This window comes from Lates calcarifer, linkage group LG11 (genome assembly GCF_001640805.2).
Source record: "Lates calcarifer isolate ASB-BC8 linkage group LG11, TLL_Latcal_v3, whole genome shotgun sequence".
Taxonomy (NCBI): Eukaryota; Metazoa; Chordata; class Actinopteri; family Centropomidae; genus Lates; species Lates calcarifer.
In genome coordinates, this window is record NC_066843.1 from 15,237,128 (window position 1) to 15,261,573 (window position 24,446).

At 39.7% G+C, this 24,446-nt stretch overlaps 1 protein-coding gene across 4 annotated transcripts in view; it reads left to right on the forward strand.

The window, feature by feature from the left end:
• prkcbb (protein kinase C, beta b) overlaps nt 1-24,446 on the forward strand; it is a 92,010-nt gene that overhangs the window by 56,872 nt on the left and 10,692 nt on the right. For 3 of the 4 annotated variants that reach the window (XM_018672864.2, XM_018672865.2, XM_018672866.2), the window contains 8 exons: nt 5,721-5,894; nt 7,677-7,768; nt 8,836-8,898; nt 9,802-9,940; nt 10,467-10,547; nt 11,047-11,154; nt 15,529-15,669; nt 19,434-24,225. In XM_018672864.2, the coding sequence (XP_018528380.1) occupies nt 5,721-5,894; nt 7,677-7,768; nt 8,836-8,898; nt 9,802-9,940; nt 10,467-10,547; nt 11,047-11,154; nt 15,529-15,669; nt 19,434-19,610 (975 nt within the window). In that variant the 3' untranslated portion in view covers nt 19,611-24,225. Of the gene's footprint in view, nt 1-5,720; nt 5,895-7,676; nt 7,769-8,835; nt 8,899-9,801; nt 9,941-10,466; nt 10,548-11,046; nt 11,155-15,528; nt 15,670-19,433; nt 24,226-24,446 lie in introns of those variants that run through there. The other variant, XM_018672867.2, reaches the window with a different exon arrangement.

The window sequence follows — 24,446 nt, forward strand, 5'->3', positions numbered from 1 at the left end:
TACAGAGACTCGTACAACCACACATGCATACATACGTGTACACATATTCCTCATTTAGGCCTTTACTATGTGCACACACACACCAGTAAATTCTGTGAATACCAGCTCAGTTATAGTGAGCTGACGTGTGTGAGCACACACACACTCACACAGTATGTACACACACATGCACAAACAGGCAGTCACATGATGTGCGTGTGTGTTATATTAATGGTTCCTGAGTTTGCGTGGGAGGCAGGTACCTTCAGAGCTGCTCTTTCTGCTTCAGTGTCTGAGGACATCTGCATCACAATACTGCTGTGGACATTATTTCAGTGTGATAATAACACACACATACACACATGCACAGACGTTGGTATCTCATGGGCAGGTACAGGAGAGCTCATGCTTTAACCTGATTAATATTGTCACGTCTCTATACACCCATCACAAGGGCTTCATATACATGTCAGTACACATCTGTGGAGTTGAATTTCTGCTGTTCCTTTACAGATATCATGTGTTACAGAGTATGGGTATTTTGGGCTCACACACCTAATCAATTTGTTGCAGGTCAGTCAAACTTTAGTTCATTAACCTGTTTGGTTTGGATCATTTGGGATATTGTATAGGCTGTCAGTTTAACTCTGGTGCGGACTAGACAACCAGATGGAGACCATCTGAAAGAGAGGATTTCTGCACCATTCTGAGCAGACTGAACAGACCAATCACAGGATTTTAGTAAGAATTCAAAAACTAAACTAATATTAAATGCAGCTGCTGATCATGAACTGTCAAGGAAACAATCACATAATCTGTAGAAGCAATGAATATTTAAGCAAGTTTTCTGGTAACCATGGTAACCATGGTTTAGATTTTGGTTGTCATTGCTGATAAAGGTTGGTTTGCAGTCTCAACTAAAAATGCTCATCATCAGTAATAATCAATTATTTGATAGCTCACTGAGACACCAGACCAAGTAAACAAACAAACTGCTGCATGACCTGCTGTCAGCCGCCACAATTTAGTGTGTCTCCGTCGCAGGATGACATCACCAAAACTATCCAGCTTGTCAGTTCACATGACTTAATGTTCACAGCTCTTGATGTGTTTGTAAAAAGCTGGTGTGAACACAAAATAGACCAGAACTAAAAGGCAATAATGTATAACTTTTTTCCTTGTCTGGACCAGTTCAACCAATCCAATTTTCTGTGAGCAATATAATGTACAAAAAATGCCCATATTACATCTATAACAGTTCATTTCTACAGTGTTTAATCATTGTTACATTTCCAAGGATACAACAACCTTGAATGTTTTGGTTAGGCTTACTCCAAGCAAAAACAGAATGATACAGAAAACACTGACTGACACAAAGTCCCACTGTGACCTGCTGTGACAGTGTGTGTGGGGTAGACATGAAATACTGACTACATAGACTATATGATGCATGACAGTTTAGAAGAATACAGCTCACTGTAATACAACATATCATGCAGTGCAGCAGAGTGTGGTTTCATTTATTTTCCCTGGGTAAATTCACTCTGCAAGGTCAGCAGAGAAAGCACACTGGCATCATTTACGACATATGACAGTTAATATCCTCGGGACTGCTGCTCTGTCAAATGACCCTGAACAACTTTCTTGGATAAAAAGGCGTTGCCAACAGTGACACACACCACAGTTCATACTGTGGTAGAGTAGCCAGTTTATGAATGACACTGAATGACCAAATGACTTTGAGTTAGACAGCTACCCTTGACAAGATCATGACATGTAACTGAAAGCCTAAAATTACATGTAAAACATAAAAAGTGTAATGAATAAAACAAAATATGCTAGTCTTCCTGCATTTGCCACCATGGACAGTTGCTGCTCATGTTGTGTGCATCTTTTGTATGAGGATGCGTTTTGATTTTTGGTGAAACCTGGTGTTTTATCTCCTCTCTCTCTTGTGTTGGTCTTGTCCTTGTCTTTGTGGTTGCATAAAATGAGCTTGAGGCCAGATGGTGTCCTCCCTCTTTGTTTTAACTTTATAGAGTTTGTATTTACATAGAGTCACACTCCCACCATATGGGATGAGTCTATGCACACCCTAACACACAGCCTCTCTCTCACAAGCACACATCCAACTTCAATAGGTATTACAACCTTAATGGTGAATATTACAGTGCACAATCTTGAACTGCGGCTGCCCTCAATGCAAACACACATTTACACCCTCACACACACACAGGGATATAGTTTTGTCCATCTGTGCTGCTCTCCCTGTAGAATCCTGAACCCAATAACCTCTCTGTATTAACATACCTGAATATTTATTAGACATAAACAGCAAAGCTGCAAAGTTTCCAATCTCATAGGGAAGGAAGGGGATATAAGGTCACTCTTATTCCTCTATTCTTGATAGGTTTGGAAAGAATAATGAGTGTGATATGTTTTTCATTTACATCATTAAGCTGACACTTACCTACAGCAACTTATAACGAGCTAACAGATAGTGGTTCTGCTCATTGCTCACAGACGCTTGACAGTACATGTTGCTGTTTGTAGACATACAGTCTGTCAGCTGACTGTGGAGATTAAGCCTGCTGCATTTTGGTCAAACAATGGTCTATCTTGCTGTGCCAGAGGAATGATATACTGTATTAAACACATCCATAAATCAATAAAACTCAACTTAACTTGAGCAGCTGAGCAGCTGCAATTTTTCCACTCATGGGGTTCACCCTGTTTTTTTATGCAAATTAACAAAGGAAGTGTAATAAAAGGCTTAAATATGGAATATGATTGGATGAAAGTTCCTTTGTTGAGGTCCCAGAACTCAATTAGCCTTGTGGAAACTACAAACACACCAATGCCACTCATATAATGGAAAGCTCAGCTGTTTTTTCTTCCACATTCTTTTTGCCTGTTCGTGCCCTTGTTTTAAGATAAAATGTTAAAGTGCTTTCATTAGTTTTAGAACGATATGAAGAGGAAAGCCATGCAGTCAAGTTTCAGCAGGGTAGTGGACCTTGTGGAAACAACACTGTATCTGTTCTGATAATTCACACAGGAAAACTGCAAATGAGGCATTTTGCTCTGTGTCCCTCTGCAAGTTTCTGACCAAGAAACCTTATATATGTCACTGTAACTGTATACAACATGAGATCTCAAAACTTTGAGCTTTAATCTGACTTGTAATGTTTGTATTTTTTTTTATATTGTATGTTGTCTAAACTTCAGACAGAAGTGTCATTTCTTGAAAGAACCATACCTCTAGTTACAAAATCAGCTCTAAAGAAACTACTCTCACATCTGGCCAAGAAATCGTCCATTGCGCAGCCCTGTGTAAAACAACAGTTCTACATTTTTATAGCTTAAACAAGCAAGATGTAATGTGTTAATCAGTGAGCTTTAGAAGGAGCTGGTAGGCAGATTATTACCTTTGAACACAGCCATGCTAGCTGTTTCCCTGTGTCCAGTCTTTATACAAGGCTAAGCTCAAGCCTTATATTTAATGGACAGATATAAAAGTGATTTCTAATATCTTATCTAACTTTTCACAAGAAAGTAAGTATGTTTCCCAAATGTTGAACTTTGGCTTTAAAGCTGCACTTTCTCAGTGTGTCAGGGTTGACTGTACACACAACAGAGACCACTTTAAGTTACAGTTGCTCATATATTGTAATCCCCTATACACATTTCAGTCCAGAGTTGAACTTTTCTGACCTGGTCACAAGCCTGCTTCAGCTTTCATGAGATGACCTACGAGCTGGGACCTGACCCACATTTGGTCTGCTATTTCCAGCTGCTTCTGGGATCTTCAGGAAAGAAGGAGGAGAGATTTTGATAGAAAAGGGATAGAAAAGTAGGGAGGGGAGAAATCGAGAAACAAAAGGGAAGAAATGGTGATGATGATGAAAAAAGAGAGGAGAACAGGAAACAAGAGAACTGAGAGAGGAAGACGAGACAGAAACATTTACTCCTCTGTTTGAGACCAGCATGAGCTTGACCTTGGCTGCAAGCACACGCACACAAACCAACACACATACACACAGCAATGCAGAGGCCTCTCATAGTGGGTGCATTCTTGGCATCTGTCTGATTGACCTCCACAGGCATCAGCATCCACAGATAATATATGAAACCACCCACCCATGCTGTGCGTTACTGTATGTGCTTTTTGTTTTATTTTGTGTGTGTGTGCATCTCATAGGTGTGATTACAAGCAGATGTGTTCCTAGACTTCACAAATGGGATTCTGAATTGCTGGACTGCTGCCAATCTCTTTCATTCCTTATGTCCCTCCTCTCCTCCCACCCTTCACTTCCTCCTTCAAATTTTCTCCCACTTTTCTAATTCAACTCCCCTCAGTCATCCAACTTCCTTTATCTTCACCTGCCCCCCAACTGTGTGAGCTAAAGATCCTGAAAAAGATGTGAAATAAACCCCTCTTGCTCACTTTCTCTGTTCGTACTTTTTCTCCTCCCTGATGTTAGTGAAGGGCAAAGAAAAGCCAGTATAGTATAGAATATAGTATAGAAATATTACAAAAACATTTTCTCTCCATCCACTGCCTGTCTGTTATTCCCTACTTTCCTCTCCTCCTCTCCTCAATTCTTTTGACAAAATCTTCTCTCAATATGACTGCTGCTAGTATGAATATGAATATGACATGAAATTACACAGAATACACTGACTGATGCAACGAAGGTTTTCATCCACAGATTTTACATTTGAAGTTCAGTTTACTCAATCACAAAGAAGCGTGGCTGTGGGGGGACCTTTCCAAAAGTTCCAAAAATAATAATAATGATCTTGATGTCCCTTTGATTTTGACCATTCTTTTATGTGTCTCTTTTGAGTCTCATACTCATTGATGAGAAACCACTTGCCAGTTACCTGTGTTCACCTGTGTTTATTCTGTTGTGCTGTAGTTGTGTAAAAAGTGACTTGTGATGAGTGAGACTCTGTCATTATCAGTCAGTGTTTCTCTTGTAAGCCTCCCAACTTTGTGAATGATAAGTTACAGGGAGTAACACTGCCATGGCCAAAGCTTGTTTTTTGTTTTGCTGCATTTTCATGAGAAAGGGGTGACGCAAGTTGATGACATGTCTGCTTACATTTTTTTTCATCTAAGCTCTACATTTCGCCAGGCATTTATCTCTCATCTGACAAGCTTCAGAATTAATACCGTGCAGCCTGACACAAAGTGCAACCAAGTTTTTATTAGACCTATCTCGCACTGAATGAGACGGAGTAAACTTGCAAAATAGCTGTTATCACACTACAGTATGTAAAGGAGAATTTAATCACCTCCTTTCCCTCTGTCCTGCCTTTCTTTTTTTCTGGTACTCCTAGTTTCCCCATCCTCAGCTGACATCTTGAAAAATGACAAATCAGTTGTTTCTTATTCTTCCTTCCTGTCCTTACTCTCTTTATTTCTGCCTTGACTGTCTAACCCAAAACAGTCAGAGCAGCTTTTCTTTATCACCCTACTGCTTTATCCCTGCCCTTTACAGTACCTCCCCTGTCTCCCCTGTCTGCGTTCCCTGCCTCCCCTATCTCCCCTTCCCTGCCATCTCTCTCCCTCTGCCTTTCTTTTCTTCACTGCACCCTTCTTTCCTCCAAGGTGATGCTAATATAAAGACATGAGAGAAGCTGTGGGCCATAAAGACTTTGAATATTGATGAATGTCTCTTCCTTGTATTTCCCATCTATTCTCTCCCTCCCTTCTTCTCCCTCTCTCTCTCTAGGTGATGCTGGCAGAGCGTAAAGGAACAGACGATCTGTACGCTATAAAGATCCTGAAGAAGGACGTTGTGATTCAGGATGATGACGTGGAGTGCACCATGGTGGAGAAGAGAGTGTTAGCGCTGGCTGGAAAGCCCCCGTTCTTAACACAGCTGCACTCCACCTTCCAGACTATGGTAGGTGGACTGACTTATTCTCAGAGCATTCATATGATATGTCACAAAACATTTTCAGGTTTTATTAAAAACAGTCACATTTCTAACACAACACAAACACGCACACACAGAGACACACACAGAGACACACACAGAGTACAGTGGTTTATTTAGGATAGGACCTCTGGGTGTTTCCTGTTCTACAGTATGTACAAGCTTTTGTGCTTACCTCTCTGATTTTACACCCTTGCCTGCAAGATCAACATCCAACCAAACATGCACAAAATCTCATGTCATATTGTGGCAGAGTAAAATTTAATAATAAAGCAAAAATCTAATCAAAATGTTATCAGAAAAATAGAGTTTAGATGTAATACCACAAAATGAAGCAGGTAGTAGCTACACATGAATACAGATGTCGGTTCAATTTTCACTTTAATCTAGAGTTTGTTTTTTTTTTTAAACTGTTGGTGCAGGTGACTGTTTGAACTCCTGTTTGATGTGAAAATGTTTGGTTGGTTGCACACACACACACATACACAAACTAGAATCTGTTAGTTTCACATGGTTTTAGATAACTGTATTCTGTCTCTATGCATTCTTTGTGTGAGATGAGACGACACCCTTCACAGGCCCCCACACACTCACGTTGTATTTGATCAGAAGTGAGCCACAGTGCGGTGTCCTGCTGAAGGGCACAGCTGCACTGCTGTGGAGCGTTGTGGTCTTAACAGCAGCCACCCTGCCTGCTGTCACCAGCTGTCACAGCTAGAATACACAGTCTGGATTCATATTTGATTCATGCTCATCTTCTGACGTATAATCCATATAAAGATGAGTCAACAGAAGGGTAAATATAGCTCACTGGTTTCATACACTGAGTACATGTCATTTACATTCACATGCTACTTAAACACACCCATACATTTGTGTTTTCATTGATTAGTTAACATCCAGTTTGAAGTTGTGGTTAAAGGCTAGACAAATAAAGTTGACTTGACCTACGCACACACACACACACACACACACACACACACACACACACACACACACACACAGACATACACACCTCTCACACAAACACATAAACTAGAAGTGAGGCTGTTAATCCTCCTCAGCACTAATTCTCTGACCAGAGGAGGGCTTCTGTACATACGGGACTTAGCAAGTAGTCATACACATATAGGCAATTATAACATGCATGCAATACATTTTGTACTGTAGACACACATAGAGCTCATATTGCACGCAAACAACTCTTCATAAGATTTATCAAGCAATACAGGCAAGCATACTCTCTCTCTCTCACACACACACACAGGCATTAAAAGTCCTAACACACACAACTGCCACAATATTTTTCTCCAGACACATACACATGGCCACAAACCAAATCCTTCCACACTCTCTCACATACTGCACCTTATTGGCAATTTCTGTAGATAATGGAGAGGAATTGGTTCTTAAATTGATGTCGCTGTGTTCCCTCAGTTAAAGACTGATTGGACACACAGACAACAACCCAATCACTTCTTTCTCACCGTCTCTTCCCCTTTCTCTACCTTTTATCCCCCCATTTTCACTTCTTGTCATTTTCACCCCCTGCTCTCTACATCTGTGCTCTAATCTTCTCTTATTTGACCTGTCACTCTCTACCCACTTGTGAAAAACCCCTCTCTCTCAACAGTAACTTACACTCAGTGTCTCACTATCATCACTTCTCTCTCTGACCTCTCGTCTACTCTCACGAACATGTACTTTTTGACTTTTCTTTCTCATGTCTGCCCTCCTATCTCTCTGTAGGACCGTTTGTATTTTGTCATGGAGTACATAAACGGTGGAGATCTCATGTATCAGATTCAGCAAGTCGGCAAGTTCAAAGAGCCCCATGCTGTGTGAGTACACACACACACAGACAAACTCACAAAGCAGCATTTGCAGACGAAAAGCTAAGACACCTTTTTATGCCATCATAACATAAAATCTTAATCCCCTGCTTATAGGTGTTTCACAGTTTAGTAACACTTTTTTAAATCATATTGAATAAGCCATCAGCAGTTTTAGCAGCTCAGGTGATGGATGAGCAATTTCAACAGAGCCTGGGGGTGAAATATGTTGTTCGCCCTGATGCACGTTGCTGCTCTGAAGAACTTCAAAGAAATGAAAGTAATCCAGCAGCTCCTGAGAGTTTTCAGTGTGTGGTAGAATACCTCCAAAACTGAAGAATATAATTAAGGTGACTGGTGTCAAGCCGAACCAGTGGGCTGACATATTTGACAAGCGGGCTGTCAGGAAAGCGAGAGCCATAGAAGAGTTTGCCCTTCATCTGCTTTATAGGGAATTAGAGTTTCTTCCATCTGGCAGAGGGTTTAGACTGCTGAAGGGCGAGTCGAACAGGGTGAGGAACTCTTTTATCTAAGGCCATCAACCTGTTCTGCTCTGTTTAATTTATTAATCAGACAATAGTCAGGATATGATGATGCCTTGAACAAATGTCTCAGTGTCTTGTCTTTTATAGGTTGTACCCCAGAGTGTTTATGTTTTGCATCTAAAGCCGTGTTAGTTTGCTGCTGCAGTGACGCTCCTCTGGTCGTCATTCTGATCACAGATAAAACATCCAACGAGCTCTAAACAGCCTCTGCATCTATACCAATATTCAACACCTTCAAAATGCCTCTTGACGTCTTTTGTGCGCACTTTACAAACAGACACTGACTGAGCATGCGCATGCACACACACGCAAACATGGCTGACTGCGTGGTCAGTGTGTCCAGACTCCTCCTGTTGATCTTATCAGCTGCTCTCTGGCCTTGAAGAGACAGCACTGACCTTTATGCCGACACACACACACACATTCACACACAAATTATCCCTCTGTTTTCCCCCCTGTCCTTTCCCTCAGCCTCTTCCTAATTACTGTTGTTGTTTCTTTTTATGGGTGTGTGTGTTTATATGTGTATAGATTCTATGCTGCAGAGATAGCCATTGGTCTGTTCTTCCTACATCAAAAGGGCATCATCTACAGGTAACCTCCATACCACAACACATTGAATATACAACATGCACACCAAAGCAGCTAAGATCAGACTTGGTCCCAGTCTTACTTTAGACCTCAAACATTCAGTAAACAATAACAAAAATATGTCATTGTGAGTCTGTTGCATTAATATGTGATAAGAATTTAATCAGAACTGCTAAGAGATTGTTAAAATGACACAAACTTAAAATATGATATGAAATGATAATCATCTTGATTGTGGAGAATCCTCAATTTATTAGATTATGAAATATTTTGGTCATGTTAGAAGATACTGTTTGTTTTAAAATGAACTACTGTAATGACCCAAAATGTAATTAATTTATTTAATACTTTTTTTATACTAATTTCAGAATGGGGCAATTGTTGGTTAAGTATTTATATTATATATTTTTGAGAGAATTATTTTACATTTTGAGTCTGAAATTGCAAAGGAGAGAACAACTAGTTTAGTTAACACACAATTGTTAAGTACTTTTATTAATGGATGAAAATGTTCTCAAATGACAAGACATGCATTAGCTTTAACATCAGACCCAAGGAAAGGAAACGTGGTGAACACGTGGTGTAATATTAATCTCATTCATCACATGACATTACATTTTTGGACTTGACTCACTGTCAGTAATCACTGAAGTAATTTCAGCTATGCAGGTTTTGGTTGGTTATAATGTGTAGCTGAGAATCCACCCCCAGAAATGATGCAGGTTCCTCCAGCTTAAAATCAGAGTCACATCTGTCATCTGGTTTGGTGTAACTGTGGCCCCTCCTCCTAAACTGACTCAGGGTGATTGCGGGGGTGGGCAGGTGGCGGGGGAACTACTGAACAAAAAAGTTCACATAGATAGGCATGGACCCTCTTGGTTCACACTTTGTTTTTCTTCTCTGAAGAGACCTGAAGCTGGACAATGTGATGCTGGACTGCGAGGGCCACATTAAGATAGCAGACTTTGGTATGTGTAAAGAAAATATGAATGATGGAGTCACCACCAAGACCTTCTGTGGAACACCAGACTACATAGCTCCTGAGGTAAAGTGTATCTGTCTGTCTGTGGTTGAGCTGTGGAAAGACAAAGCAGTGCGGCTGATCTGTTACACTTCATATATGAGCACCTTGTGTTGTATAATGATAGTAATAATAATACTTTATTGATCCTTGACAGGAAATTGCTTTGTTACAGCAGCAGCACACCAACCATCACCAAATCTAAATTAAGATAAAAATTAAAAGGGACAAGTGTAATCACAAAGAAAGAAAAACAAAGAAAAACAAGAGCCAAACAAAATATACAGAATATACAAAACATTACAGAATATTACACTATTAACATTGTATTGCAGTATCTAGCCATACACAGGATATTGCACGTAAACCGATCATCTGATCATAGCCGGTTAGACTTTTGTTCATCATTATTATCATTATGTTTGTAAGCGTTTTAAAGGGCTCACTAGACTGATTTTGTTGAGCTGCTGTGTGCATGCACCACTTTGCCTTATCTTAATGATTTAAGTGATGATGGCAACGTTTCTGAACAAAGTCTCTTGTATTTCAGATCATAGCCTACCAACCTTATGGTAAATCCGTGGACTGGTGGGCCTTTGGAGTATTGCTGTATGAGATGCTCGCTGGACAGGTTTGTCTGTGTCTGTATGTGCATGTGGGGGGTGGGTTTATTCTCTGATAAGCTCTATAAACAGTTTATTAAACTCAATTTAACAACAGGAGATAAAACAATCTTTTGAAACAACATGAATGTGTGAGTCACGCTCCTCTCACCAGCATTTGTATTCAAGACTGAGTGTGAAAAAAAACAAACACTCATGACCGTAGCCTTTAAGATCTGGCATTGTGTAATGAAAGGTTAGCTATTAAATTATGTCCCTTAATGAGTTTTCCTGTCATGACATTAATAATTGTTAAGAGTAGATGTGACATTTTAAAATCCTGGATATCTCATTTGGAGTGGATATTGTAAGTTGGTGAGTATTATAGGCCTGCAGTATTTTCATTCAAAGGACCAAAGAAAAGCTTTTAATCACTCAGTTGAAATATCCTCTATTTGTCCTATGCTGACCTCTCCTCTCCTCTCCTCTCCTCTCCTCTCCTCTCCTCTCCTCTCCTCTCCTCTCCAGCCTCCATTTGATGGTGAGGATGAGGATGAGTTGTTCCAGTCCATCATGGAGCATCACGTCTCTTATCCCAAGTCAATGTCTAAGGAGGCTGTCGCTATCTGTAAAGGGGTGAGTGTACACAATTACACCCACACACATGCTCTCACACATACACACACATACACACACACACACACACACACACACACACACACACACATGCACACAGACATACTCCACAAGTCTTTGTCCGTCTTGAAAGCTCAACCTTGCACCCTCCTTACAAAATCTCTCTTTCTCTGTCTTGCTCCCTCTCTTTTCTCACTTTCACACACACACACACAGAAAACAGATGGGGGAGTATTAAATTTGAGGAAAGGAGGCAGGAAAAAAGAAAAGGGAAGAGGTGAACAGAAGAGAAGGAGGCAGAGAGGGACATCAAAATTATCTGCATAATTAAAACCATTGTGAGGGAACATTTACTTAGAGTGAAACAACATTGTTCACTCTTGCTATCTGTCCTACTCCCATCTCTCTCTCTCTCTCTCTCTCTCTCTCTCTGTCATAACGCTCTCCTCTCCTGTCCTTCTCTCTCTGCAGTGTTCATTGTTAAGCCGCTGTTTTGCTTTTTTCATTGTACATCCTCTCTATCAGACATGCACACACACATTCTCCCTCTCTGTCTTGCTCTCACTCTCTCTTTGCACACACACACACACACACTGCATTGCTCTAATAGCCTAAGCCTGAGCAGTGTGCTCAGTTGGCTGTGCAAACTCCTCTTTAGAAAAAAAATGGCCAGTACCAAATGATGCCCTGACACTTCCCAACTGGCCTGGATTGGTGTGTGTGTGTGTCTGAGTGAGTGAGACAGAGAGAGAGAGAGAGAGAGAGAGAGAGAGAGAGCTGATTACAGCTATAAACAGAGTAGGTCCTCTCTATCAAACCACCACCTCTCTGTCTCATCTCCGAACTCTTTGCTTCACTGAACACTACACACACACACACACACACACACACACACACACACACATACACATATTCGCCAGTGCATCAAATGTTTAGATAAATTTAGCCCTTTTATACACAGCAGGTCGTCTCTCTCTAGTGATTTCATCGACATTCAGGACCAAACTGAGTCCTGCTTTAGGGCCCCAGTATCACTCGTGTCCTTTTCTGTATATTTAACATACACAAATGTGAAAAAAAACCTGTACATAAATGACAATACTTTTGCTCATTAAAGGAGAGGAGGGAGAACAAATGAAAGAAACAAGCTCTGCTTCTTAATTTTCTTTTTTAGAATCATCTTTAAAAATCCAGCCTTACACAGGATCTATAGTAACCTACAAACAACTTCACACACTCACGCACAACTTTATTAACATCAACATACAATACAAGCATGAATTAGGACGCACACTTTCTCACATATATGTAGATGATTTTAGTCAGACTGTATGTCTTTGTGCTAGATAAAGGCAAAGGCATTCATTGGCAAATTGATGACAAATATGTTCACTGAGATACACACACATAGGCTGTGTTATGTATTAGTGATGATTACTGGGTTGTAGTGCTATAACGGTGGATCTTCAGTGGAGCATGAAAGCTCGCCTCCGTCCACCCCCAGAGCTCCCACTGTGCCCTGCCAGCACTGCCTGGGTTAACTCAATGCATGAATGTGTGTGTGGGTGTGTGTATGTGAAGACTACATGAAGTCTTCGATTTTAAATGCTACAAGATATTTCCATTTTGAAAAAAAAGATCATGTAAAGTTCATTTTTCAGTTTTCTGCAATGAAGACAATGCAGCCTGTGAACATGATGGTGTTGTGATAAACTCAAACTTAAATAGCCTGTTGTCCTTTGAAAAAATGTAGGTTTTACAGGTTTATTTTGTAAAACTAGGTGTTGCTATTTTTAAATACCAAAACCAGGTCTATGCTGAGTGGAGATCATCAGTTAGAAAAGGAGTTTAGCCAAAGGAAAATTCCAGCAGAAACAGCATTTCTAGTCAAAGCTGACTCCCGTCTCATGTGTCTGACTGCACTGTATTTCCATCTGTTTCAGCTGCTGAAATAGAATTAGAGGCACTGCTCTCCCTGCTTCATGGTTTTCCAAAATGATTGTTGAATGTCAGTGTAAAACTTAAAACAGAATATTAAAAATAGTGCTTCACTTTTGCCAGTTCTGGAAAAAAAATATTTTTGACGCAAACATATTATTAGTATTAAGAGTTAGTATGAGTGTATAAAATGATGATACTGTGTAGCAGTCAAAGTTAAAATGTTTTCTACTGATGTTTTAGATCACTGAAAACTTTTTCTAGCATCAAGCTGCACTGTAACTCCTGCCAAAACCTTTCAACATGATGTAACATAATCCCTTCAGTGGTTATGGTGGTTATTTCTTCAAGTATAGTTAGTACTACAACTAAAGAGTTCAATTCCTGACTATATAATATACAGCAGAGTAGAGTAGAGTTCATGAATACAGTAGTTGTGGTTTGTGTGTGTGTGGAGCAGAGGATCAGTGAGACATTTCCATTCCCCTGCTTCCATCCTAACCAGTATCCATATTTCATAGCCAGCAATGGGCCACACAAACCCCCCCACCCCACACACACACACAAGCTTCTATTATATTTTATAGTGCTGTAGTGTTAGGTACAGAATGTCTTCTACTTCATGATTCTACAGCAGAGTAATTATCCTTACACATGCAAAGTCAGGTGCTCACACACACACGTTCAAGCTCTGTTCACTGTCCTATTGCACTCAGTATTGAGGTTCATCCTGCCACAAGTATGTAAAGGATGTCAGTTTTGCTTAAAGTAAAAATGTCTCGACACTTCTGAGGTCAGGTCACCTGTTTTACTCCCTTAATGATTTCATTTTATACAAGTTAGATCAATTTACAGTGTGTGGACCAGTTTAAAAGTCTGAAATCACATATTTTGTGAGATTTACCTAAAGACATATACCCATTGTTTGACTTTGGAACACATTATTATACTGTTAGACTCCTGCTGATCTATGATGGCTTCAGGTGTTTATTCAACTCAAAGTGGACCTTACACAATCTACAAAAAAATGATATTACTAATCATAATTCAAGCCACAAAAATTGCTCCTCACATAAGAGGTTGAGCAGGTTGAAATACAATTGCCACAGGATTACCAAATTTGCATAAGTCAATCTTATATCCTGGCACCTGTTTGGTATTTTTGAAATAATGTTGTATGTGTGCTCTGGTGCCATTTATGTCGCAGGACAATCAAGCCTAGAATGTAGAAGATATACCTTGATGGTAGACAGTGGCCTCTTGGTAAGCCCAGTTTTTCTGGATGGAGAATGCAGTCTTCTAGTTCTGAGTGACAAGTAGGCCATTCCATTTTTCCATTGAATTCTCTGCAATCAGTGACCTGTTTTAGTCCGGCTGCTTTGTGGCCAGCTGAATGTCCTGTTCTATCTCAGTCAACAACAGTAGCCACAGTGAGGAGGACTGTAGCTACTGTAATGTCTGCCCAGACATCACATTCTTTCTCAAAGTTGCTACAAGGGATCTTAAAATTTGCCATATTCTAGAAACATTGGTCATGATGACCAGGAGAAATGGATACAAAGAAAAAGAGAGAGAGAGTGACGCATTATCGGCGCTTCTGAGAAGTTATTCCTAGTTGTCGACTTTTTGCATTCCAGTTAATTTAGGTATACTGTATTTGTGTATGTGGGTGAGTGAGCAAGTGTGTGTGTTCCCATGCACTTATCTTTGAATTGCCAGTGTGTTTATGTAGTGTGTGTGTAGGTAAGTGTAAGGTTGACTGAGCCGTGGAAAATGTTATTTTAGTTGTAATGTAATGAGTTATGACTGCTGCTCCTGAGGGAGGCACACCCCACCTACACACACACACACACACACACACACACTCACACTGACGTCAGGAGCCCTGATGCTGTTCTTAAGGTTTAGTGTGGACTGACATCATAAATGGTCCTTAATTATGCCTGCAGAAAAACTGTTGTGGTAAAAGGGAAAAAATAACAACAGTTATTCATTTGTCTTCAGGCAGTGACTTGGTGACTTATGTTTGGTCCCCAGGGTGATTCATCTAACATGATAGATAGTAGAATGGATGGATGGCTAAAAGGAAGGAAAGAAAAAAAATGGAGGTGAAGAAGCAATAATAATAGTAATGACGTATATTTCTAAACAGAGGTAAATGAAATGAGGAATCATGGATGGATACACTGAGGGAAAGAGTCAGGAATAAATGAGATGAAACTTTAATGATTCCAGAGGGGAAATTTGGGGCATGGCAGCAGCACACTGTTGAGTGTAGATGAGATACAGACCTGTCTTGTGATTTAGGATTATGTCTACTGCTTAGTTTATGTAAATGTCACGAGTCAAGACACTACACATCATTAGAATGTATTGTCATCTGTTATTCTAAATAATTTAGGGTTAGATTTCAATTTCATTTCTCTGCTTGTGCAGCTGATGACGAAGCATCCAGCGAAACGACTGGGCTGTGGTCCGGAGGGGGAGAGAGATATCAGGGAGCACAGCTTCTTCCGCTACATGGACTGGGAGAAACTGGAGAACAAGGAGGTGCAGCCGCCATTCAAACCCAGAGCCGTAAGTCCGATCACACTTAACCCGACTTGACCCCAAATTAGGACGCATGAGCGGCGCAAGGGGCAAATCATTTGTTCACAACGCTGGGACCAGGAGTTTAATCTCTCTCAGTAGTTAAATTCCTGGTGAGGACGTTGCTCAGAGCGACGTTTAGTTGTTGTTGCAGAAAACATTTTACTCCCCTCTTTGATTCTAACGTCCTCTGTTTTACTTCAACACCTACCTGTACTCCTGTCTCTGATATTTTCGCCACCTTTTCACTTTCAATGCGATGCCTCTGTCTCTTTCCCCTCCTCTGAATGGAACAATACACACAGGTAAGTCAGGAGATGCTGCTGATGGTGGTGAATGTGTGGTGATGAGGGCAGGCGTGGTGATAACAGTGGTTGTGAAGATGATAATGATGAGAGAGGTGCAGCAGTGAATGTGGGTTGGAGGAGAGAGATGCTGAGTGCAGTGATAAAGACCCAGATGCTGGTGATGATTTTTAGATTTTGGAGACCAGTTTTGAATTTACATGTGTTTGATTGGTTTCAGCTGTTGAACCAAAGCTGAGCATTTGGTGTCATCTCATCCTGCTCGAGCTGACAGGGTTTGCGTCTTCATAGGGGTTAGACTGAGTTTAGAGTAAAGCTCCAGGGAGTATGTGCGCCTCCATACAGTGTCAGCAAAAGTGACCCAAAACAACTGTGTTTTTGTGTTTTGCTATGACAAAATTAGTTTGATCAAAACTCAAGTCAGGGTGATGTCATCACATACTAAGACTCACACACACACACACTCACACAGCCTTAGGCCATACTGCTGCTCAGAGTTTTTCTGAGTTGAGCTTTTTAATGCAGCTGTCTTGGCCCTTTGGGGTATGTGTGTGTGTGTGTCTGTGTACGCTCAAAGCTAGATCAGCAGCAATGGTAGGTGCATTGTATGTCTGTAAATATAGTGTATATTTTTGTGTGTGTGTGTTAGAGGTCACCTTAAGGACCTGGCTGTGTTTTAACACTCAGGAGTGTTTCTGTAGAGTCGTCTGATGAGACTACTAACATATGTTGTCTGATCTCTTCCTCTATCTTCTCTCCTTCTGTATCTGTCTCTTCTTTCTGTTTGATCTCGTTTTTCTAACATCTTTTGTCTTTCACCTTTCTGCACTGTCACTTACTATTTCTCCCTCTTCCTGTTTTTCCTCCCACCGAGGAGAACAAATAAAGGTTCAGATTTTTTTGAAGAACCGTTACATTTACCCTGCATAAAAGTTTAGGGTTCAGTTTGGCATCTGAAGGTTGTTCTTTGATCTTTTTTGGTGCTATGCCATCAGACTTATTTGAGCGACGTGTGCATTGTTTAAAACAAGGCATCCCTTTATTTCTGACTAAAAAACCCTTTTCTTCAGACTGCTATGTGATGGTGTTTTTGTACAAATAATTGTTTATGAAGGATGTTTGATGCTTTCAAAATCCATATTGCTGGTTGAAGTGGCAGGCTCACTTTGGTCAGAAGTTAGTTTCCTAATTGTTTCTGATAATGGTCTGTTTGTGGTTGAGACGCTGTGATGCTTGAAGAGTCTATTTTGATGGTTGAGCAAATGAGCTCTTGAATGTGTGAGAGACTGACTGACCAACTAATGGACTGACTGACCGGTTTGTTTATTCATTCATCCGACAGATAAAAAATGGTCATACCATCACCTTGGACTTTCATTTAAAGTTATCACTGTGCAACTGTCTTCATCCGTCTGTCCTCTCAGTAGTCTATTGTCATCTATTTTCCATCCTCCTGCATAAGACTCCATCCATCCTTCTGTTCACTGCTGTGATGCATCAACCCGTATGTCCTTCCATCCACACATTTTTATTTGTCCTCTCTGTGTTCACAGTTTTCTCATGTTTGTTTCTGTTTATTTGCATGCTCTGGAGTTCAGTCTCAAATTGAACCTGTCCTGGAGTGCACCTCTGTCTAACAGCATTTATTTCAAACTATACACACACACACACACACACAGACACACACACACACACACACACACACACACACACACACACACACACATATATATATATATATATATATATATATATAAACAAACAAATCTCACAGACCTTCTTGTACCTTCTTGGCTTGCAGTTTTACAACCACTAATTTGTCTCAAAGCAAAAAGCACAAAAGCATCTCTTTTCTGCTAAAGGAGCATTTCACCCAACCCAGTTTTATCCTTGGCATTGATTTATGATTTGAGTATAAGATGAGAGATGTTTACCACATCAACTGACACACTCTTGGCCAAGATGCTGTGTACTGAATTTATACTCCTAAACTTTATGGCACTTGTTTCATTTCCCTATGAGGTAAATTCTTCCCATCTGGTTCCCCAAAACAGGTTAAAACAAATGCAAGTAATTAGCTGCAAATACTATTTGACCCTGGTGTATTTCTCATTTCACATATTTCCCCAAACTCTAAACAGTCTGGCTTAATTTCATTTGGTTTTCCGAGTTACAGAGATTTAATGAGTTTGTAGTTTTCCTCTGGGTGATGTTGTCAGAGGACACTGAATCCTTGTTGTGTTAATTAAAGCTCAGCACAGTGATGGAGATGAAAAAAAAGGAATAGCTCGGCCCAAAGTCCCTGTGAGGCATACTGTCGGGAAAATATAGTTTTCAAGTTAATAACTTGTTTTATGTACTTAGACGGACGCATGTCTTATGGGTATATAAGCTCTTTCTGGATTCCCAATGGTCAGAAAGAGGAAATGAAGTGGAGTGAAATGAACAATGACTTCTTCTTTTTTTCAAATTACTTCTTGAGAAAACAAATTCTACCGAATGTGAATGGTACAATAGTCACTTTGTAGTGCTTAAGATAGCCAAGAGTTTGACTGGATAATGGTATTGATCTTCTTCTATTGCTATGTACTCTCAATAGGTGTGAGTATCTTTAATTACTAGATCATATTTCAAGATGACATTTAATGGTCATATACAGAATATCTTGAAAGTAAATGAAATGTTTGATAAACTGCAGCTTCCAAGCAAATATCTAAAAAGCTTTTTGAGTTGTTCCCAGTGCTCAGTATGTGCGCTGATTGTCTGATTTGGGTTATCATATCTCAGCAGGTCTCCACAGCTGCAGCATACAATTAACCCACAATTACACCATAATCATCCCATGGCTTTGAGCCTTTTCTTGTGTGACTATTTAGAAATTCCAATTAAATCCAAGTATTACAAGCAAAAAATCAAGATGAAATGCCAAGGAAATTTGTTTTTGGCTATTTACTTACAGCCATGATGGGTTGTTTTTTGAGTGAAATGCATGTTAGCAAAAAGTAACAGCTCCATGTACATACTAATCCAATGTAGTGCACTGCCACAGGACGTTTGAGACTTCAGTGGTCTTGTTCTTTTTAAAATTGGAGTTGAATATGTTTCAAATATTTGAAAAAGGAACACATACACCTGAGGTGTACTTGATTTATCATGTCCTGAGAGTGGTATTTTTGTATCACTTTGAAGGTAATAATAAATTACCTTTGAGCCATGGCAAAAGGAGAGTTGAATCAAGCACACCCCAAGTACTGGCACTTGTTCTGATATTTGAAACCATGTTCAAGTAATGTCATCTCACACCCTGGTTCAACCCGCCATTCCCCCTCTTTTGTTTTCCCCTCCTACCCACCGCAATCCATCCATTCCTCTCCATCCCCACTCTCCCTTTTCCTGATCCACCCCTCCCCACCCCCGTACTCCATCCCTCCCCGCCCTCCTCAACAGTGTGGACGGGATGCCGAGAACTTTGACCGTTTTTTCACACGCCACCCACCAGTGCTGACCCCTCCCGATGAGGAAGTGATTCAGAACCTGGACCAGGACGAGTTCCAGGGATTCTCCTTTATCAACCCAGAGTTCCCAGGAACTGCTGCTACCACCCCTGCTGCCGAACAGGCTTGATTTCAGCTCATGCACGGACACATGGACACACTCACATAAACACATACAAAATCATTTCTGTACCTTGGAATATACACGTACACACTTACAGTTATATCAACTTAAAATGTCCCAGAAATTGTTTGTGCTGTCACAGTCCTTGAGAAGCCACAACAAAAACAGACACACACATATAGGTTAATACGTAATACACATACATTTGTTGTTCACACTGTTGCAACCCGGGCGCTGCCCTGGCCTCATCTTGGGGTCGATCTGCAGCATAAGAGAAAATAATTTTAAAGTTTGAAATTTTGGAAAATGTACAATACATTTACTTTGATACCACTCTCTAGCTCTCTATCTTAGCATAAAGACTGGAAACAGCCAGTCTGGCTCTGTCCAAAGGTAACAAAATTTGCCTATTAGCACCTCTAAAGATCATTTTCAATCATTTCTTTAATCCATACAAAAATTGAAGTGTAAAAATGACAATTCACTATTTTACAGGGGACCTATGTGGCGTAGTCTCCACTCGTTGCATTTTCTATTTATTTTTATGTTCCAGTTTTTGTACAGATTAAATATATAACGTAAACATATAACGTATTAATTACTGGACTTTGGTCCAGTGCCGGGCTGGCTGTTTCCCCATTTCCAGTCTTTGTGCTAAGCTAAGTTAGCTAGCTGCTGGTGGTGGCTTCAAGTTAGCAACATATAACAGACAGTACCACATGAGCTTCTTGTGAACATTGCTTTTGCGAAGTCTACTGCTAAAAGCCAATGTATTTAAATATTGTGCATGAAGCTAGATAACATTTCAAGGGAAACAAGAAGCATGACAACCAGATTCACCACAAGTTTGTTGAATCTTTTTGTGATTTTCAACCTGTGTTACTCAGAGTGTGAACAAAGTGTTTGTGTTTATTTTATGTAATCAAAATCAGAATAAGAAATTCACAGTGACCCTTAACAGCTCATAAAATGTCAAATTTACAATGAGCAACAAAAATGTTTGGATTTTTTGCATCGTTGAGGAGTAATTACACCGACACAAATGCAGTAAATTTACAACCTAATTACACAAGTCATAGTTTCTCCAGAATACACAAATACACAAATGCATAATTTCAGATGTAACATAGCTTCAGCTTGTGATTTAACTTCTTTTTTTCATTCTTTGGCTATTCCAGCACATTTTGAGTTAGGCCTGTTATTCTGATGTGCTTTTTATTCAATGTACAATAATAATAATAATAATAATAATAGTGTCTGTTTATCCTTATCTTAGCTAAAACTGGAATGCTTGACATACTGTGCATGAGTTTCTATATGAATAATAGCCAAGGACTTTGTCTTCCAACCACATTTTAGCATCTTACCATCCATTTTGTGGCTCCTTTTCATGGTTTTCAAAAGTATTAAAAAAACATTGGAGTATTGTTTTACTAAATGAGACAAACATTGTAAGATCAGATTTGTGCCACAAATATCAGATCTTCTCTGTGTGTATTTGCTGATCATGATGGTAAAATGTTGTTGGGAAACGTAGTCTTTATATGGGCTTTGAGTCACTTAAATAGATAGAAAATACTACTACTTACTCTGATTTTCTGTTATCTACTATTTAAGCAATGAAAGAGACTAGCAGTTAGTTTCTTTGTGTTTTACAAAAGCATGATTCCAATACCTGGGCCTTTGTTTACAGTGTGTGCGTGTGAATGTGTGTATGTGAGAGAGAGAGAGAGAGAGAGTGATTGCGTGCACATGTATGTTTTATATGTGTGTGAACGAGCACTGTGTATGAAAATGCACTTTTGCATTTGCATTTGTGTGTGTGTGTGTGTGTGTGTGTGTGTGTGTCCATACCTGCCCTCCCAGCACGTCGCCTGGCCTTGTGTTTACATTTGTTTGTGTGGTGAATGTCAGCAGCCCCTCCTTTATATCAAGCAGTATTGGTATGATCCACTTTACTTCCAACTAGCTGCTCCACAACTGGCAGAGAAGAAAAGAAAAGAAAAAAAGGTGTCTTTCTGTAGGGATGCATTGAGATTGAAACATTTGGGAAATACTGCTTCAGTAAATGTCAGTAATTCATTCATAACACCAACCAGTCTTAAATCTTGAATCTTGAATCAGCATTGATGTTCAGTATTGAAAACTCCACCCTGATGGTGTCTGGAAAGCAGGTTATAATTGGAATTCAGGTTAAGTACCTGAGCATCTCAAAAAGTTCCCAGGCCTGGGGAAAGTTTCTGTGGTAGGAAAAAAGACCACAAGCAGGAACAGATCAGCTGACCAGTATATCATGCAGCCCTACTTTTCTGATCTAGTTTTTTTGTTTATGTGGGAAAGGATTTGAGGCTCAACACACTGTGACTGGTCTTTTTCAAGTAGCCTTCAGTATGCACAATAACGATTCCATCCTAACTACAGCAGCAGTAAATGTGGACACAGGTTAAAGCTGAGCTTTCTGCAGCAGAAAAATACTGTGTGTTTGTGTTTGTCTTTTGTTTTCCATAGTTAGCAATAATCATGTTGACAGCAAGGAAGTATTGGTACTGGACCAACTGTCAGAAGACTCAGGATAGGACTGTAATTGACTTACATACAAAGGCTATGATGTTATGAAGCTTATTGGTAGGCATATTTATCTGAGCCAGAGAGAGAGAGAGCTGGCTGTACTTGAGTGCTGTACTGTGTGCAGGCTAACATTGTCTGGAAGTGCCTGAAGTCCTTCCTCATATCACACTCCTCTTCATCACAGAGGGACATCAGGGGAGTGTGTTTCTGCAAAGTGGGCACCTGAGCATTCAGGTTCACTGCTGTTTATCAATAGTAGCGACATGAAGTTTTATAGCAGTGATTAATTGAAGTTTACTACATGTATAAGCAGATGAAGAAGTCAGCTTTGTTCATTTTTCTAGTACAGTAAGAATTTGAGGTCTTCCTGGGTCCTTTTGGTTCTGAGGACCCAAAACCTGGGATCTGAGTCAAACCACATCCAAATTATACTCAGTCCAGTCAACTCAGATAGGTTGTCATGTTACTTCCACAGGTCTCAGATCTGTCAGTATGGATCTGAGCATACAATCGGCCCTGATCATGTGGAAAGAATATTCTCTGAAATCAGTTACATTAGTTAAAGATTTACGCTGTTAAATGACAGTTTGATTCACAGATATTAGATTCTGTCTGTCTTTTGCCCTGTTGGCTCCAGGATGTTTTATTGTTGGTACAAGATGTGGCTTGGTTTCTATAAATTAGTCTTTGAAGCATAGAAGCAAATCATTTTTGAAATGAGTTCCTGTGAGTTTATTCATTATTACGACGATATTCTTATATTGCTGCTCTTTTCGACTGCTTGTTCACTGACAGCACATTATTCTGCTGCCACTGTTGGTGTTCTCTCTCTGTTTGGGTCAACCACAGTTTGGATATTTTGGATCAGGTCTGACTGTGCTTGGATCATATCTCTGCTAAAAAGTTAATTTAGGCATTTCGATTTTTATTAGGTTTACCACGGATCTGTTTCAGATCAGGTTTGCCATTTTGGAACTGTGAGGAGGATCATCATCTTATCATCTTATATGTACTTATTTAACTTGAACAAATGACGGTTGTCTGTCAAGCTGAAAGGCATGGGTGTCACTGTAGTTTCAGGACATTGTCATGAAGATAGTTACTGATATCTAAAGTAAAATACTGAATCGAAATGTAATGGTTATTTCAGGACTGCTACACTGGTGTTGCAGTCCTCTGTTTGGCTCAAAGATCTAATTTCCAATACACAGTGAAAAATGTCGTCTACAATTAGAGTAAAAAAACATGGAGGAATTGAAGGTGACGATATTTGCAGAATGCCTTTGATTCTTGCTGTGGCCTCGTCATTGATCTGGTCTCTGTTAATCGATGGAACAAAAGTCATAAGTAACATCTGGATAAGGTTGGTCCTGTCTTTGATCTCTAGTCTTAAACGATAAACTGCTGATGAGTTCAGCAGCTGAAGTGCAGTTTTAGTGCTTTCACATTTCGGTCACAGTTATGAGTGTGAAAGAAAATGCAACTGTTCTGTTTTTATGGCTTGACAACATAAAGCTTAATCCACGTCCATTATTTGTGTTGTACCTCCATTGTCGGTATTTATTACATTCAGTGTCTCCTGTACTATAACAAAAACAAATACACCTATATATACCTATACATAAACATATATAACTGTGTCAAATGTTGATATATGCATATATTATACACCATGTGATCAGTATTGTAAAGGACAAGAGGAATATAAGTCTTACTGCAGGATTTGTGTTTTTGTTTCCATGAGTCCTTCCTGCTGAAGGAGAAGCAAAATGAAATCTGCATGAAAAATGCTTTTGTTTTACCTTTTTATTATTTAGGATTTATATACATTTAACATATTAGGGTGATCCATGTTTTCTGTGTCAGCAGTGCTTCAAAGAAGTGATCCAAGCTACTGTTGTGTGCGCTATGTGTGAAAATAATGAAATATATCTAAAGAAAAAAGGAAAAAATGCTTCTCACAATGCTTTCCATGTGCCAAAATTTTATTTAGTTTTTTGTTTTCGTTTTCCAGGAAAAACAGGCATATCTAAAATAAAGGATTTAAAAGATATTTTAGGGGATGTTTGTTGTTGTTGTTTTTGTGTTTTCACTGACGTTCACTGTGTTTGTTTTGATGTGCTTCAGGAAATGTCTGAAGTGACTGTGGGGTTTTTCTGTGTCTCTGTGTCTCTCTTTCTTTTAGCCCCTTCTTTACTCTCTCTTAATTCATTCCCGTCTGACACAAACACAAACACAAACACTGTTGCTGTCGTGGAGTACAAACTGGTTGTG